Below are 19,072 nucleotides of genomic sequence, written 5' to 3' on the forward strand. Positions count from 1 at the left end.
CCAGGATATTGTGTCTATCTACATTCCTATTCTTTCCCAGTGGGAGACGTGGCTTCTGCAGGCAGCTGGCCAGCATACTGACCTCAACCAGAGATTAATTCAAGTAGAATGAGGAAGAGGTGGAGAAGCTGAGATTTCTTCCTATAATCTCAGTCATACCAGTTACTCCCCTTCTTAGAATCCTCCAGTGGGTCCCCAAATCACTCACAACCCAAACATTCTATACCACCCAGACATAATTTCCTACAACTCCAGGCCAGCAACACCAGCCAACTTTAGAGCTGGTATTCTCTCTATCTCGAAACACTCATATTCCATGTATCTGCACTGCTCGCCCTTTCATCTCCTTTAGGTCTTTATCAGCTTTACTACCCAATACAACTAATAAAGAAAGATCACCATAGTCTTGAAAGAGGACCCTCTGAATTGTGTATATAAAGGACTACCACTATAAATGACCGATCCAAGCATTTTCTCATACACCATGTAGGATACCCACGCATCAACATTTAAACTTTTACATAATAAAATAAAATCAATGACATCTGAATTTTGAGTATTCAGGTAGGGAGAGGGAGAAAAAAACCAGATTAGAAATTCATACACATATAAGATTTCAATTTTGTAGGGAAATACACACACATCTACACACACACTTGGAAGGAAATAGTCCAATCAAAATAAATTATTTACTTTTCAAATTTTTAAATTTTTTTCAAAATTTTAAATATATAATTATAAAAGTAACATATACTACCTTTTAAGGAAAAAATTAAATTTTTATAAACATTTTAAATTTTCTATTGTTCAAACTATATACTAAAATTATTACTTACGTTAGCTGAATCTCCTACTGCATCACCTTTTTCACTATGAAAAGAATGAAAATAAGTAAATTTTAGCTTCAAGTGAAACTACTAAAATTATTCAAATTTTGGGATTAATCAAAATTTAGAATATTTTGCTAGGATTAACAGTTCAAAAACCTATTTCAACACAGGAATTTCAGAATGGAATTGTAGAACAAATAGAAACATTCTATAACAGAGTCATTTTTACAAATAGAATAAGAAGTATGCTCCATGAGCACACATATTAATTTACTAGAATTAACAGAAAAAAGCAAACAACAACCAACAGTGCTGTTTTTATGAACAAAGGATTGCAGTAAACAGTTTCTTCCATTGGCTTGATGTACTCTGGCTGAAAAAACCAAATCCTTCAAATACAAGGATATTAAGAAAAGATTTTTTTTTTAAATAGAATTTTTGAAAGCAAGCTAAACTCAATGTAATAGCATTTTAATCCCCCTTTGAGGCACTGGCCCAATATATCATGTGCAATTGTATTTAACAGTAAGACATCTTCCCTTCTCCAAGGGAAGCAACAGAGATAGACATTTTCTGTTAACTACTAAAATATATAAGAAATAACTACTCAATGGATTGGTCTAAAATGTGGTGACTTCTTCACAAAACCTTTCAACTCTGCCTTGTTTACCCATCATGCCAACTGGCACAAAAATGCTTTAAGGAAAAAGCTAACAAAGTAATTTGAGTTAAACATTAAACTTTTAAACCAAACCCTTTCATATTCAAACAATCCCAAGATTTAAGTTTAGCAATTAATTTTAAATTTAATTAGTTCAACAGAAATAGATAGCAAGACGAAATGAAAGGTGCCAGAGTACTTCCCTCCATTATGCAAGAGGCTCTGCTACCTCCATCACCAAAATGCTTTCGTTATTTGTCTGAGTTAAAAAAATTGGACTTAGGAGAACTGACCAGGATGCCTGCGAGGCTTAGTCAGTTAAGTGTCCAACTCTTGATTTCTGCTCAGGTCGTGATCTCAGGGTTGTGAGATCGAGCCCCACGCTGGGCTCTGCACTCAGTGGGGAGGCTGCTTGAGATTCTCTCACCCCCTCCCTCTGCCCCCCCAACCCCCACACATGTGCTCTCGCTCTCTCTCTCAAATAAATCTTTAAAAAAGAGAGAGAGAGAACTGACCATTTTCTCACAAAGGCAGCAAGAAAATATCTGAGCCAGAAAATAATTTAGGATCACACTTGTAGCATACTAACCTTCCAACGGCTGGAACAGAACTGAGATGGGGATCATCCTTAAGCAAGTCATGACTACTTTTGCTTTTTCCCTTCATGCTCTAGGAAAAAATGTAGAATATAATGATAAGTGAGGAAGAAATAAGTTTTCCAAAAGGACAAGTTAACGCGTGTATGTAAAATCTAGTACTGGTATAACATGGCTAGCAAAGGATACATATTCCTGAAATTTCCAATATAAATTAAAGCTTTATAAATAAGACGTTAACTCTCACACTGATTGAAAATACTATTTTAAAAATACCTTTTCTTCCAAAAAATGGTAAATCCTTCAAAGTAAGTTTATTAATTACATTTCCAAACACTAAATCTTCAGTATGACTTACATACAGCTAAACTAATTCTTTGACCCAGATAGAAGATAGTTGCTTAGAAGATAGTTCACAAGAATAATTTGAAATAAATGCACACAATTGTTTTTTCAAACATACGGGCTATATTGCACAGAATAACACGTATGCATGTATTCTATTTCTCTAAAGAGCCCTGACTATTACATTCTTTGACCTTTAGCACAGACAGAAAAAACTTAATAGTTAAAAACGAAAAGGTCTTAAAGGCCACTTAATCTAGTTTCCCACTCAATGCAGGAATCTCCTTGACATCACTGACTATAGTCAGCCGGTGTTTCAACACCTGAAAAGAGCTTTTCCTCAGACACACACACAAACCACTCCTTTTCAAATGTCTTCCAATGTTGGGCAGTTCTCTCTATAATTGGAGAAAAAAAATCTATGTGTAATTTCCAACTATCCAAACAATCCTAGTTCTACCTTCTAGAACTAAAAATGAACTACAAACAATTTCTGTTATCATGTATACTACACAGAACTTAGTTTAAATACAAAGAGACTGGTAGGTATATTAATGGCCCCCTAAAGATGTCCACATCCTAATGCTCAAAACCTGTGAATATGTTACCTCACATGGCAAAAGGGACTTTGCAGATAAATTAAGGATTCTGAGATGAGGAGATCATCCTGCATTGTCAGGGTATATCCAATGTAATCACAAAAGTCCTTAAGAAGGAGGCAGGAGAGTATGTTTCATAATGATACAGCATGAGAAAGACTCTATGGGCTATTGTTAGCTTTGAAGATGGACAAAGGGGCCACAAGCCAAGGAATGCAAATGGGCTCTAGAAGTTGAAAAGTTGAGGGAAGAGATTCTCCCCAGAGCCTCTAGAAGAAAGGCAGCCCTGCCAGTACCCCAATATGTAGCCCAGTGAAACCTGTTTTGGACTTCTGACCTCAGAACTGTAATATATTAAATTTGTTTTGCTTCAAGCCATAAAATTTATGGTAATTAGTTACAGCAGAAATATGAGATGACTATAAATATATTAACATGTTTTTAAAATTACTTAAATATAAACAAATTAGATCAAGTTTAATACAATTTAATGAGGCAAAAACAGTTTATAAATTAGACTGTTCAACACTTCTTACAACCTCCGTGCAGAAGGCCTAGTGGCACTCTTCATGCTGTATCCACCCCCCAGATCCCAACCTTTTGGGAAAGTTTAATTTCTGGGACTAAACAAGAATAGGACAAAACATTCTTACTTTATTCTCAAAAGTGGTGTATTTGTCTATCAATATAACTTTTTCTGGGTGAGAAAAAAAAGCCTTTTTATAACTTGGGGTTTGAGGTAAAAATGTTGGCATATCTTTCAGAGAAAGAAATACTGTGTGCATCACTGTGAATGTGGCACAGTTTAATCACTATTTTTAAATCTAGCTATTGTGATACTTTTATAATGGACCTACCATTTAACTTGCCTCATGAAAACTACTTGTCTGATTGTAAGATTTCACTTGAAAAATATTTTCTGACATCTGTGTTTAAGTTATACACAAAGATTCAGGAGTAAACTTTAAAGCAGTACAGACATGAATAAAACTATCATTTAAGAAAGCAAAATGAAAGGAGGGATCCTCCATAAAAACTTTTCAAATGTCTGAAGCCTAGGATCATATTTTTACTTAGTTTTTACTTCTCCAAAGTATATCCAGTTCCTCGAACATTCTTCATGTGCAGTAGTTCTTGGCTTTATCACCATTGTCTTCATGCTCCTCCCTTCCTAGGAATGCATTTGTCAGTTTCTTTCTTTCTTTCCCTTTCTCTCTTTCTTTCTCTTTCTTTCTTTTGTCAGTATCCTTCTTAAATGTGTTCTGAACAAAGTGCTGTAAAATGTGACTGCCCAAAATGCAAAGAATGTTAAATTTCTAATTCCAGACACCTTACTCTTAATAATTCAACTAGGGCTTACAGGCTATTAAGTCTTACACCTCTTCAGCTGATTCCATTAAACTCAAGCACAGAATTTACATGTACTCCTTTTACATTTTAACGTACTAGTTCAAATAATCATGCACAGGTTGACAACAAAGCACTCTTTGGGCAGAAGTATTCCATCAGATATAAATCCATCTGACTATACTATCTCCCAGATCACATTTCCTCATGTTGTCCACAAGAATATCATGAGAGACTCTGACAATGTGCTTTCCGGGACTCAAAATATGTTCTTATGGCATCCTCCTATCATGTAATCCTATCAAAAAGGAAATGAAGTCAGTCTGGCAAGTCACTTAACCAGAGTCTCAGTTTCCTCATCTATAAAGAAAGGAAGTAGGACTAGATCCCTTTGAGCTATAAAATTCTATTATTCTAAAAGAGATTTTATCAGGTAGTAGAAAGATACTGAAATAAATAATGAAGGAAAGCTAACCCGTGTGGGAGAGGCACCTTGTCATGAATAAACGAGTGGGGTGAAGTAGTGTCTGTAATCCCACACTGATAATCCACAAACCAGAGGGCACTCTATCTTATTTCTCCTTTCACATAAAGTAAAGCCCCAATTCAGACTTTACCAATTATTAACTTGTGATGTTAGACAGGTTCTGGAATAAAGCTTAACACACTGTGGAGTCACTGAAAAAAGAAACTTGATAAGCAAATGAATAATGAAACAATTATTTGCAAGACCTCTAGAAATATTTAATTTCATGCAAGCACTGAAACTGAAAATTGTTCTTAGTCGTTGTAAAAGACACTTACTTGGCTTTGGTTCTAATTATTACATACATTTAAAAACAGTAAGGCTAACTTTTAAGAAATATATCTATTGGTCATACTTTTCCAATATTCAGGCTAATGTTCTTTTTCTTAGCAAGGTTTCATTTTACCCCAAATGTAAAATGTATTAGAGGGGTTCTCAAAGTCTGAATAACAGTACAAAAGGAAAATAACATATACTTCCATTTTGATTCACTCTACAATTTGTCTCATGCCCTCTGGAGAAATTTCCTTTCCTCTAAGCCAATAAACTTCAATGATTTCTTTATTGTTGTTCTATTTTCTCAAGCTAAACTTATTCATGACTCCATTATCTAAACAGACAAAAGAGCTGAATTCTGTAAGCCAAAGATTCTGTACAATGTACCAAGACGCATTCACACATGAAGGACGGGTTGTTGGGTTTCATGATACACAGGTGTACCCCAGTGCTCTCGCTACTATCCAGGACCCAGTGGGAGGGCTCAGGAAGAGCACTTGGGCAGTTGTGCCGAGTTAAGACTTCCAACCCCAGAAAGCTGAACTGTTGGTGAAGTTTTCTGCCAACCCTCTAGACTGCTTTAGCATGAGGGCAGCAGCTTCTGCATAATAATCACAATCGTATCAGAGATTGTTTGATACTCTTTAGCTTTCTGAGAATCAAATATAAATTATAACACAGAGTATACTGCTTAAGACATTTGACTTTCAAAAACATTTTCCGAGATTGCATATTGTATCAAAGTAATGACTATCCACATCCTTATTTCACAACTCTAAATGGCTTATGGTATTTTCTTGTTACAAAGAGGAAACTTGAGGCTCAGAGAGACTCAGCGATCCAAAATCACAGAGTATCAGTGGAAAGCAAAGTGCCAATATGAACGTGTATAATCCCAGATCCATGCTCTTTTTGCTTCAACCCATTGCCACTCAAAGATGACACAGTTTGCCATCAGAGAGCTCACAGCCTAGGACTCTGCACACTTAATAAGGCAGAAAGAAAAGGGTATAATGTTTTAGTATACACTGATAACACAGTCATATGTTTCTTGTGTAATAAAACAAAATGGATGTTTTTAAAAGGAAAATGTAAGTATCACAAGACAGGCAAAGGTTAGAAATCAGAAAAAGGAATGATTAAGAAAAGACATTTAGAAAAGATGGTATTTTAGGTATTGGAAATAAATACGACTTTGACATCCAGAATGGGACAGGACACTTCAGGCAGGGAAAAGAACATGAACAAAGACATACAGAAAGGAAAACACAAAACATACATGTAGAACGGAAAATAGTTCAGATCTGCTAACACAGGGTTTCCTACATTTCCCCGATAAGAATTCCAAGGAATTCATTCACGTACAGCTTTCCAGGCCCCTCTCTTGGAGATTCTAATTCTGTAGGTCTGAGGAGGGTGTAGGGATTTAATTTTTTATTTTTAAAACAGTGTTGGACCTGAATTTTCAGTGGTTTTTAAGTGGTTTAAGAAGTACTAAATTAAGGGGCAGAGTTGGTAAGGGGGGGGGTCATGGCCTTATTTCTATAGTCAACAGAGAGCAATTGTGACATCTTGATGAGGTTTCAGGAAGACCGTTGTGGTGGTAATGAGTGGAAAGGAAAGAAGAGCAAGGAGATGGGAGACCGGTCTGTAGACTAGGGCAGCAGCCCAGCCTAGAAATGAAGGCCTGAACGAGGGTAGTAGCAAAATAAATTAAAAGGAAAAAATAGATTTGAGATATGTCATGGATGAAAAATTGGTAGAACAGTGCAACAAATTGGTTTTGCAGAGAAAGAATAAGAAAAAAGTCAGAATCTAAAATTTTTCTCTAGAGGATACTGATACTAGGGAGTAGAAAAAGAAGTCACAAAACAGAGAAAAGTCTGGGAAACAAAGATAATGAATTAAGCCTTGGCCAGGACTTGGGTTACTAGTGAGATATTCAAACATAGAGAGATGGCCAGTAGGCTGCTGGAGAAAAGAAAAGTAAGCCAGCCTAGAGATACAGATTTGAGAGTCAGAAACAAACATTTGATAATTTTATCACAAAGCACAGAGTCAGATGAGAGAAAAAGGATGACACAATACTAGGCTTATACTATTCACATGATAATGGACTGTAGGTTGCAATTTTCTTGGCAAAAAGGAATGGATTTACTTAGTTTTTCCACTGTTTGAAGTGTCTTTCAGGTTTGAGAGCAAGTATCTGCAGTGGTATCCTTGCACATTTCAACCTTGTAGCAAACACCGATTGCTTTTGGGTTATCAAGTTCACTAAAGTCAGAGTAAGTTAAGCATTTTGTTTGTTTTACTTTGTACAACAGCAAGCAGCAGAGGCAGATATGCTTTAAATATTTAACACATGCTGTTGTTACAAACAGAAAAAATTCAAACTAATTTCCTAGTAAAGTCAGTCTCAAAGTAATGGTGAATAAAACTTACTTTAGATCAGAAATTTAATTCAACAAAAAGACTAATAGAAAAACTCCTTTCTCCTTCCCCTGTTCTCTCCTCAGGGCTGATCAGCCTAATATCCAGGCCCCTGTGTGAGGTAGGAAAGGGCAAGGGGCCAACACTGCATTGAGCTGCTTCCACTCCAGAATGCTATGCTACCAGTGTAATTTCCTGCCAGCCTTCTAGATGGCTTGGGCTCGAAGAAAGCAGCTTCTGCAGCATTCAAAATCATATTAGAGACTTAAATGGCTATAGAAATCTAAGTTCAAAATTCTGACTGGACCACCTCCTAATTACATGGTCTTGCACAAGTGATTTAACCTTTCTGAGTATTGATTTCTTCCCTTAAATAGGAATAATAACATCTATAGCACGTGGTTGTTATAGAGGTTACATAAAATAAATATTTAGCACAGGTAGCAGAGAGGAAAATAATTACAGTACAGTATAACATATGCTTTGATGGCCACAGACAGATTACCATGGAAAGAAGTTAAACTCCGCCTGGGTGGGAGATGGGGAGGGGAGGGAGGTGGAGGTAGTCCAGAGTTGATAGTGGAGCTAAATCTTAAAGGAAAAACAAAAATTAACCAAATAAAGGAGAACCTACCCCAAGCAAAAGGAAAAACAGGACGGGGGGACTGTGGGGAAAGCATGTGTATGTAAGGAAACTTGACATCTTTAGAAAACATCAGTGAAAGGGACTCCTGGCAATTTCCAGATCTAACATTTGTGGTTTTGTCCATTTACAAATATACCCACAGGATCATGACATATAGTATATCTTTCATTTTAATAAGGCAGAAATTTGAATCATGAATAAGGCAAGACTAGTGCACTGACATCTAAAGAAGATAACTTCTGAGATATCAGGGTGCCAGGGCGATTGATAATACTGACAAGGCCTAGGGAAAGGATGTTTTCACATAAAGATGAGTTTAATTGTGGCATCTTTAGTAGAGATGTTTCCTAAAGGAAATCAAGAATGTGGGATAAGAGCCCAGAAATAATATTCATCTGTGTGTCCTAGAGTTCAGAATATTAGTATATGGGTGGAAGTTGAGAATCCATGGTATCAAATATATCACTCTGGAATACTGAAGACAGCAAGAAAAAATTATGACCAGACCGTTTCTTACACATGTCCATTTCAATTCAGTCTTAATGCAATGGCTAAAAGTAGTGTGCTTACTATATGTCCAACATTAGCCTACCAAAACCATCCTCTATGATGAGGGAAGCCCATGGATAAAGAGTTAAAAACAAGGGTAAAAATAATGTGCTTTTCAGTCAGTGTTATTGTTAGTGTTGGTTAGAAATAGGTAACTATAATAAGCAAATAAGACAGGGCTAAGTTATAGAGTTTTAATTACTACAAAAAAACTTCTAAACCTTTAGGTCTCTGTGTTCACTAATTTTCTTGCTTTTTTTTTTTAATACTGCAAAAAGGTAATCTATTCATAAAAGAGTGATTTAAAGGCATTATGATTTTCTTTACAAACAGATGTAAGAATAGGAACTGTCCACTTTTTAAAAAACTCTGTATTTCAACCCTCCACTATTATTTGTAATTATATTTTTTTAGAGAGGGAGGAGGGTTGGGGCAGAAGGAGAGGGGGAGAATCTTCCAATGCAGGGCTCAAGCTCACAATACTGAGATCATGACTTGAACAAAAATCAAGAATCAGACGCTTAACCAACTGAGCCACCCAGGTGTCCCTCAACCCTCCACTATTATTAAAATCCACTGAACTGCCTGTATCAAAGGCTACCCCTGCCCCTTCCCCCATTTCACTCTCCAAACAAATTTCCATTTCTTCATCATTTGAGGGAAGACATACCAGAATCTTTGGGAGTAAAAACCCTTGAGGATGATTTTCTTAAAGTATATTTAACAGATTCACTGCTCTAAATATTGTCAAGGCATAGGTGTTTCAGCAATGAGTATTGTGTCAAAAGTGATATTCAGGAAAACCACACTTAAAGGCCTACTGTAAGCATTGGTGGAGTAGAAGACCAGGAAGTGATATATAATCCATATACATGTATCTTACACTGAAGGAGACAGAAGTTCAAATCCCAGCTCTAGCTATTTACTGGTTGTGTGACTGAGCAAATTACAACCTAGCTATACCTTAATTTATTTTTGGGTAAAATGGGGATAATGATAATACCTATCTTAAAGGGCTGTGATGAGAATTAATGACATTAATAAATATATATAGATAATATTAAAATGAATATAAAAGCATTGGTCTGTCAGTATTTATTATAATAATGATCATAATCATTATCATCTAGCAAATCACTTTAAAAAAGAGCAATTAAAATCTGAATCACAAGGTTAAATCATTTTTTAACTCTAGTTCTGATTAAAAAAAAAAAGGCCAGGTCAAAAAACCCCACAAAACTCTAATTGCAAGAGGGCATATCATTTTAAGAGTTGCAAATATTACTGACAACAAATCATTTTACAGATCAGTTCAGTGAACACTTCCTGACTGTGTACCATGAAAAACATGATGTGCCATATACATAGCAGGAGATACAAAAATGAGATATAGTCCCTAATACCTTTTATAATTCAGATCAAAGGGATTAGAGTTTTACCTGACTAACTCGATTTACTTCCTCCTCTTCTTCTTCAGCCTCCTCTCCGAAAGAAAGTAAACTAAAATTTCTTATCAAAAAAAGGAAAGAAAAAAGGAAATAAGAATGAGAGAAAATTGAGGAAATTCAATAGAACTTACAATGCTGTATTTTCAAGGCAATAAAATAGAATTTACAAGAACACATTTTAACTGTTCGGGAATACACAATATGACTTAGTATTCAGCAGAAATATACTAAGGATCCATATTTTCAGCATAATGTTAAGGCATTGGCCTCAGACCACAGATATTTCATATATTAGACGAAACTAATGACCAAAAATCCATTCTGAGCACTATCATTAAATATAGTAAGTCAAGCATGACAGAAATAATTAAGCTTTTTATATTTATAAAAAACTGGTTAGCGAAATGGAGATTTCTGAAAACCTAATATATAGCCCTGAGAGCACTACAAATGGGAAGCAATTAATCTAGTGTCTTCCAAAATGTCATTAACACTTTAAAATTGATAAGTTACACAACACTGTCAAATAAAAAAATATAAGCAATAAACTTAACAAAAAAATAACCCATGGGGAAGAATAAACTATTTGTCTTCTTTGAGCCTTCAAACTAAAGACATCCCAAGGAAGATAAATAATAAGTTATTAAAACTCTCTCTCAAATATTGAAAAAAATAGAAGATCTGGCAACAAGAGGAATTTTTTATTTCAAAACCTAGATGTAATCAATGACTACCACATCATCCCTAATATATTTGCTATGAATTAAAAACAAAAACAAAAACACCCAGCTTTTGGGCTGTTGTCAAGATAAGTAATAGTGATGAAATATTGTATCTGAATATGGTGACTGTGACCTTTCACGCAGATATAAATTAGTCAAAAGAAATGAATCAAAAAATAGAGGAATATCAAATACACCACTATATAAGAATTTATTTTGCCACAAGACATCAACTGCTTATTGAAGTGGCTCACATTTGACAGTTTATAAAAGCAGCTTAACTTCCTTATACTGTACGATGTTACGGAAAGAAACAAATATGATTGAATACCTATGCCACTGGGTGTTTTCAAATTCCCCCGCTCATTTTCTCTTCATAACAACCAGATGTTGTGATTATAATCTCCATTTTACAAGATGGGGAAACTGAAGCTCAGAAATGTGAACACAATTTACTTCTTATAAATGGTGTCAGGCAGAATTATACTTGGAACTGTCTGAATCTAACAATTATGAATACACTAAAATCACTAATATGGATACTACATTTCACTAAAAGAGGAAGTTGAAATCTAACTCTGATATCTATTTTAATGAACAGACAAAACTAATAATGTGAGAAATATAGTTCACAAAATACTGAAACTTACTTACTCCAAAACAGGAGTGAAAAATTAAATTATGTAACCATGCAGTCATCATATCCTTCATACTTGACTTTCCAAGTTCTATACTTGGAACATATATTAATTGAAAAACAAGTAAAAAACAAACAAAAATCTTAACAACTCATTTATATAAATAATTGCTATAGTCATCATAAATATTTATTTATTAATATAGATTTCATATAGACATGTGATACTTCTTTAGCTTAAATTACATACAGTATACTAATAAAAGAAGAACCTCATAATTCATATATCTCCCTGGTCCATACTGACCTCCCCCTCACTAGAAAACAGTTGTTACAAAAGGAAACAAAATGAATGAATTTCTTTTTTTTTTTTTTTTTTTTTTTTTTTTAAAGATTTTATTTATTTGACAGAGATAGAGACAGCCAGCGAGAGACAGAGAACACAAGCAGGGGGAGAGGGAGAGGAAGAAGCAGGCTCATAGCAGAGGAGCCCGATGTGGGGCTCGATCCCATAACGCCGGGATCACGCCCTGAGCCGAAGGCAGACGCTTAACCTCTGTGCCACCCAGGCGCCCCAAAATGAATGAATTTCTATTAGTCTATTATTTCTGATTACTTTGTGCCTTTGGGCTTCAATTTCTTTACTTCTTCCTCTGGTTTCTCTTTTTTTGGCTTTTTTATTTCTCTTGGTATGATGTCATCAAAAGGATTAAACAAAACCTATGAAAAAAATATTCTGAAAACATTATTCCATTTTAAAAAATTTCACAAAAAATTAAAACCAGTACTTAATTGCATTAATACTAACATCTGTATTTTTTGCTCACATAAGTATTATAAGTCCAGTGATATATTTACTACATAAAGTACTCCCACTTAATAGTCTTGCTGGATTCTTCTGATAATCCTACATGCAATTAAGTAAAAGGTATGTTATCCTTATTTTACAAAAGGGAAAAGTATTCAAGAAAACTTAATACCTAGTTAGCAAGACAAACTCAGAGTTTTGACCCCAAATCAAATGCTTCTAAGGACCTTGCTTCCTCAATGAAGGATCACTCTGAAATTACCTAGGAAGTCACTTCATTGAGCTAAATAAGCCTAATTCTTCTAACTTTCCCTTATAAGTCAAGCTTTTCATACATTGGATTATCAGTTAAAGTTTCATCTTTGAAATCAAAACCTTCAATTTAAAAAAAAATTCTTAATCAGAAATTGTGCCTAAATTACAGAGACAAAATCTGAATTGTGATGTCGATTTAGTATAAAGCCTTTATCCAATAGTTTAAAAATACTAACAGCCTGCTTCTCTGACATGGTCATTTAAGTGCTGCCTCTCAGACATCATGCTTTTACCTCACAGCTTCTTATTTTATGTGGATTACGTGGTCTTTCTTCCTCATCTACATCAACTTCTGTCAACCGTAGCATGTTATATACTGTATCCCCTGTGACCTACCAAACAAAAAAGAAAACTTAACTGCAAACTCTTATATTCATTCTCTGAAATAAGGGAGGGCTTCTGAAAATATTTTTTCAATAATTAAAAGGAAATCTCATATTTTTATATAGGAGCCTATGCATTAAATAATGCAAATAAAGCATCTTCATCTTAAGGGGAAAAAGCAGAATGGGAGTTCAATCCCTCAATGGTATTTTTAGAAAACTTCCCATATATATTTAACGTCAGGTTTTATTAAAAGTGAAAATATAATGCCAAGTAACCTCATACTGAATGACAGCTTTTCATTCAAACAAAATAAACAAATTCAGATTTTAGAATTGGGTGGAACAAGCAAATAACAATACCATGTGTATGAGAGACTATGGACTATGAGAAACAAACTGAGGGCTACAGAGGGGAGGGGGGTGGGGGAATGGGATAGACCGGTGATGGGTAGTAAGGAGGGCACATATTGCATGGTGCACTGGGTGTTATACACAACTAATGAATCATCGAGCCTTACATCGAAAACCGGGGATGTACTATATGGTGACTAACATAATATAATAAAAAATCATTATAAAAAAAAAAAAAAAACAATACCATGTGTAAGTGCTTTGCAGACATTATCTTGTTATATCCTCACAAACATCCTAAAAGCAGGCACTGTCATTATCCTCCTTCTCTAGATAAGAAAATTGAGTCAAAGAAGTTATAGAGCCAACAGTGACGGCCTTTCTGAATTCTTATCAATATGCTATACTTTGTCTCTAATTGAAAGTTATATATTAGCAACTCTAAAAAGTGGTGCAGAACGACAATCTAAATCTCACTTTATTATATGCTTTTATTTTTTAAAAATAATAGGAAGGAAAATCTATGAACATCTGACAACCTGTGTTGTAGTGGTTCAAATGTGCGCATTTCTTAACCTGTGTTAAGTGTTAAGCAACCACATTGTATTGAATGTTTTCAGCATAAATCCTTTCATTCAAGATTTCTCAGGAGTTTTAAAATAATACCAGTTTTCCAGCTGTGCTCAGTTTGTCTTTTCCCTTTCCTTCATCCTCACGAAATCCAGTTTGTCTAGGCTGTGGGGAAACCATTCCTATTGAACCAGTAGAGGGAGCTGATACACTAGTGATGTCTAACATGCCTAAGACTTAAAACATGTGGGAATATATTTTTTAGAAGGGAGAGTGAAAAAACAAAACCTCTTAAAGAAAGATGTTAAATGTGAGCAGGAGTAAACACGTACTACTCAAAGTAATATTTCAGGTAAAAAATTTTAATATTAACACAACTTCCACTTTATACTGAAGGGAATTCATCATGGACAAAAGTAAACTTTTTAAACTACTAAATATTGTTACTTAGATAACACCTAGGTTTCTAAAAACATAAACACAATATCAGATGAGCAACATAGTAGCTAATATCATTAGTATGATTTTAGAAAAAAAGAAAATTCTTAAGTCATAATCAATGACTTATTTGAAACATACACACAAAAAATTAAGGTGGTCCCTCATAGTTCATTGTAAAAGGAATATATTCCATTGTTTTTAGAAATAATAGATACATATCCCAGGGAATATTTTTATGGGGGCAGCTCCTAGATAAGTCGGTCATATGTATCACAGAACCTGAAGATAAGTGGACACAAACCTTTCCAAAAATGGTATGCTTATTGTTGAGTTCATCTGCTCGACCCAGTGTAAAGAAAAACTGGCTGCCATTATCATGAGGACCAGCATTTGCCATGGCAACCAGTCCTCTCCGATTAAAACGTAACCGGGAGTGGAATTCATCCTGAAGCATTAAAAAAAAAAAAAATTTAGTGAATGATCTGTTATAAGTGTCTTCGTACTCAGTTAAAAAGGTTCTATACAACTTCTAATCAACAATGCTAAAGTTTTATTTAACTGATTTTCAAGTATAATCAAATCCAATACGTATACTCCTTCAGTACTGTTGAACTTGACTTCACTAGCCTGTAAACATCTTATAAGTATTGTGACAAATTTATCCTATTTTATGGGAAAGCTGTCTATTTACGTGGAAGAAGGGCACTCAAAGGGGAAGAGATTTCTAAATCATTCCCCTATTCCCATCCCTCAAAGTTATCTAACTTTTTAGAACCTTCTATTTTTTTCTCTAAAAAAACTACCTTTGAATCATTGCACGGCCTTCAACTATTGCCCCTCCCCACTCCATTCTAAAGGTCATGAAAAATTTGCTTTCTTCTTGTTTTTTAATTCAAGGCATCTACTATAATTGTGTTATGTGCTTTACTCTGTTTTTTAAAGGTCTTTGTTGAATCTTTGCTGAACTGGCACTGGTCGCATTTGCCAGTTTTTCAAAGAACCAGAGCAAGCCTCTCTAGGTAGATTACTTGCTATAGTAGGGCTACATAACATACATTAGTCTCTCAGTTAACAGAATTTCTATCCAGACCTGATACTAGACTCATTTATATAACAGCCATATGATATAATCAATACTTTTCAGAAAGAAAGTTATTTTTCCTTAATAAATGTCCAAGATTTGAGCTCAAAGAGTCATAACTTGAGATGCCTGGATGGCTCAGTCGATTAAGCATCTGCCTTCAGCTCAGGTAATGATCCCAGAGTCCTGGGATCGAGTCCTGCACAGACCCCTTGCTCAGCGGGGAGCCTGATTCTCCCTCTACCTCTACCTGCCATTCCCCTGCTCCTGCTCTTTCTCTCCCTCTCTCTCTGTGACAAATAAATAAATAAAATCTTTAAAAAAACAAACAAAAAAACCCCAGAGTTGTAACTCTTTATACTGTATCAAAAATGGCCTAATTGAAAAATTTAACTAGATAACAATATTACATAATAAGCAAAAATCTCAATTTAGAAAGAAATTATGAGAAAGCACTATTCTGTTACACCAAGCAATAGAATAAAGGGATGCTTCCTACTAGATGGAAGCTCTAAAATCATGAGACATCTCAATATGGTAAAATACAAAATAGTTTTTTAGTGACATTTGAGACTTTTTTATTATAACTATTCCTCGTTTTCTAAGGCCATTATCATCTGGAAATTAAAGCAAACAGTTCAAGTATTTTTCTCAAGAATCACACAGTGACCCAATAAAAAATTAAAAGAAACTCCAGACCTTCTATCTCATTAGTATAAACATGTCTTCAAAATTCTCCTATTTTAAGAGCTATTTATGTTTACTCATTCAAAGAATGTGATATTGGTACCATCAGATTAATAAATAACCTAACTTGTAATTTTTATTTGAACTCACTGTTATTAACTATGATACTCGTTTTAGATCTGTGTTAGCAGTTAACAAATCACTGACCTATTCTTGATTAATACACTTTTTTCTAACATTTTTTATGTTAATTCCTTCTTCTGTCCCCTTGTGATTTCCTGTTATGGCATGCAGTTCAGGCTACAAAGGTCTGTTGTGCATAATTAAGAATGAGTTCTGCTTTGGACTGAATTGTGTCTCCCCAAAATTCATACAGTGACGCTCTAACCCCCAATGTGACTGTACTGGAGACAGGGCCTGTAAGGAGACAGTAAGAGTTAAAAGACGTCACAAGTGTGAAGCCCTAATCCAGGAGTGCTAGTGCCCTTACAAAAAGAGGAAGAGACACCAGAGTTCGCTCTCTCTACCATGTGAAGACACAGCAAAGAGGTGGCCATCTGCAAGCCAGGAAGAGACCCTTCACCAGAAACTGAATGCCAATACTGTACCTCTTAGCCTCCAGAACTGTGAGAAATAAATTGCTGTTGTTTAGGCCAACCCATCAGTGATATTTTATTATAACGGTCCAAGCAAATTAATATAGATTCCATATAGTGTTAAATGAAATGGCATATGAAATGTTGTAAAAATCTTTTACATTTACAGAGTTCCAGAGATCAGATATTGTCAGGTATCAAGAATTACGTTATATAGTTTTTTTTCTGACTCACATTTTTCTCATGACCACCTGCAGCTCCACCTGAATTCAATCTAGCATAAAAGTTAGCAATAAGACAACTTAGAATGCTTGATGGGGGAAGTGCTGCTCTTAACCTGTATAATCCTAAACATGTGATAGGTACCAGATTTTGTGCACTAATGTGAAATGCATTTTTTTCATGTGGGGCACAGTCATTTTTGATTAAGCAATCCAAACTGATCTGCAAATAAAAACAATAAAAATTTGGCTTCACCTTGAATGGGGCTCCATAGATAGACTCTCCACCAGTCCCTGTGCCAGTAGGATCTCCCCCTTGGACTATAAAACCAGGTACAACTCTATGAAAAATGGTGTTGTCATAATATGCTGAAAGAAATTTAAAATAATTTAGCAAAGTCTAAAACGAGTTAGAGTTAACAAGTTTAGAGTCACAAGATTTTTTTCTCCAACTATTAAAGAGGCTTGTAAATCAAACCCTTTCTTCCGCACTTACTATAAAATGTCTACTCAAAACAGCACAATTTCTACAAAAAGCACGGTGGTGGTTGTGTTGTAATTATTTCCAGGATTCTCTCCAACTCCAGATTAGAGTTTATGGATAAATATATTATTTGGAAGCTATAAATATACAAGAGGGATCATATATGATCTCCTAATAGTACTTACTATCTGGAACCTGAAATCATTAAGGAGACTTCACCAAGAAAAAGAAGTTGTATGTGGCAGAAGCATGGCATCTCAGTGAGGTAAATCCTGAGCCAAGAAGTTGGTGGGGGCAGAAGGGCAATATTTAGGGTTTGACAGAATCAGAGAGTTTATATTAAGAGAAAAATATATGTAGAACATATGTGTGGCCCTGAAGGAAGTACTGAATAAACAAAACCTATTATTATTGTTGTAAAACCAAACAAACAAAAAACAAGTAGCAGCAGAGTAGATGGGAGATGGCGTTGATTACTGAGTGTGGTCCTAGTTCAGTCACATGCTTAGGATTGTAAAGTAGAAAGATGGAGAAAAAGCTTAGTTACTATCCCTGGAAGCTTCACTGAGCTGCAGAACTGTCTGACACCAGATTTCTTGTCGTACAGGGTTACAGATGTCTTTATTATGTAAATAATATTGAGCTGAGTCTTCTCTTACTTGCACCTAAACACAACCTAACTCATTCAATGACAAATACAAATCAAGTGTCTACTTTATGAGTCAAAACAAGACTATGTTTGTCATAATTCATAAAGTACTATAATACAGTGGCTTGCAGGCACCCTCACAATTATTTACATTTGCAAGATCTATCTGGATGTAAAATCCATACTTTAAAGCTATATTGGCAAGAGATCCCCAGTGCGAAGAAATGTTCCTTGGTTCCAAACAGAAACTGTAAAAACTGAGTCTAAAAGTATCTCTCCTAAGGAAGGGAAGAAGGAAGGGGGGTAAACAGAAGTAAAATGAACCATTAGAGACTATGGACTCTGGGAAACAAACTGAGGGCTTCAGAGGGGATGGGGGTGGGGGATTGGGATAGGCCAGTACTGGGTGTTATACGCAAATAATGAATCATGGAACACTACATCAAAAACTAAGGATGTACTGTATGGTGACTAATATAACATAATAAAAAATTATTATAAAAAAAATAAGTAACCATTTACTCAGAGTAGCTTAAAACTTTATGCAGCAGTCAGGAGTTCTAAGTCTTGCATCTTGTTGGCTGGGTAGCCTTAAACATAATTTTCCCACCCTTTTTGAAAAATGGAGATATAGGGGTGCTGGGTGGCTCAGTCATTAGCATCTGCCTTTGGCTCAGGGCGTGATCCCAGGGTCCTGGGATCGAGCCCCGCATCGGGCTCCTCCGCTGGGAGCCTGCTTCTTCCTCTCCCACTCCCCCTGCTTGCGTTCCCTCTCTCGGGGGCTGTCTCTCTTACTGTCAAATAAATAAATAAAATCTTTTAAAAAAATAAAAAATAAAAAAAATAAAAATGGAGATGTAATTGACATTTAACATTACAGTGGTTTCAGGTGTACAACATAATGATTCAGTATCTGTATATATTCTGCAGT

General features: G+C 35.2%; 1 protein-coding gene across 1 annotated transcript in view; it reads right to left on the reverse strand.

Annotated features, from left to right (window-relative positions):
- The window catches only part of CWC27 (CWC27 spliceosome associated cyclophilin), a 181,721-nt gene that overhangs the window by 150,796 nt on the left and 11,853 nt on the right, over window positions 1-19,072 (reverse strand). The window contains exons 3-9 of the mRNA XM_045794266.2: window positions 17,265-17,377; window positions 14,725-14,868; window positions 12,969-13,067; window positions 12,229-12,332; window positions 10,245-10,314; window positions 2,081-2,160; window positions 837-870 (exon numbers count right to left, since the gene is read on the reverse strand). Of these exons, the coding sequence (XP_045650222.1) occupies window positions 837-870; window positions 2,081-2,160; window positions 10,245-10,314; window positions 12,229-12,332; window positions 12,969-13,067; window positions 14,725-14,868; window positions 17,265-17,377 (644 nt within the window). The remainder of the gene's footprint in view (window positions 1-836; window positions 871-2,080; window positions 2,161-10,244; window positions 10,315-12,228; window positions 12,333-12,968; window positions 13,068-14,724; window positions 14,869-17,264; window positions 17,378-19,072) is intronic.

Source organism: Ursus americanus, chromosome 5 (assembly GCF_024610735.1).
Source record: "Ursus americanus isolate L20-20 chromosome 5, mUrsAme1.1.p, whole genome shotgun sequence".
NCBI classification, from domain to species: domain Eukaryota; kingdom Metazoa; phylum Chordata; class Mammalia; order Carnivora; family Ursidae; genus Ursus; species Ursus americanus.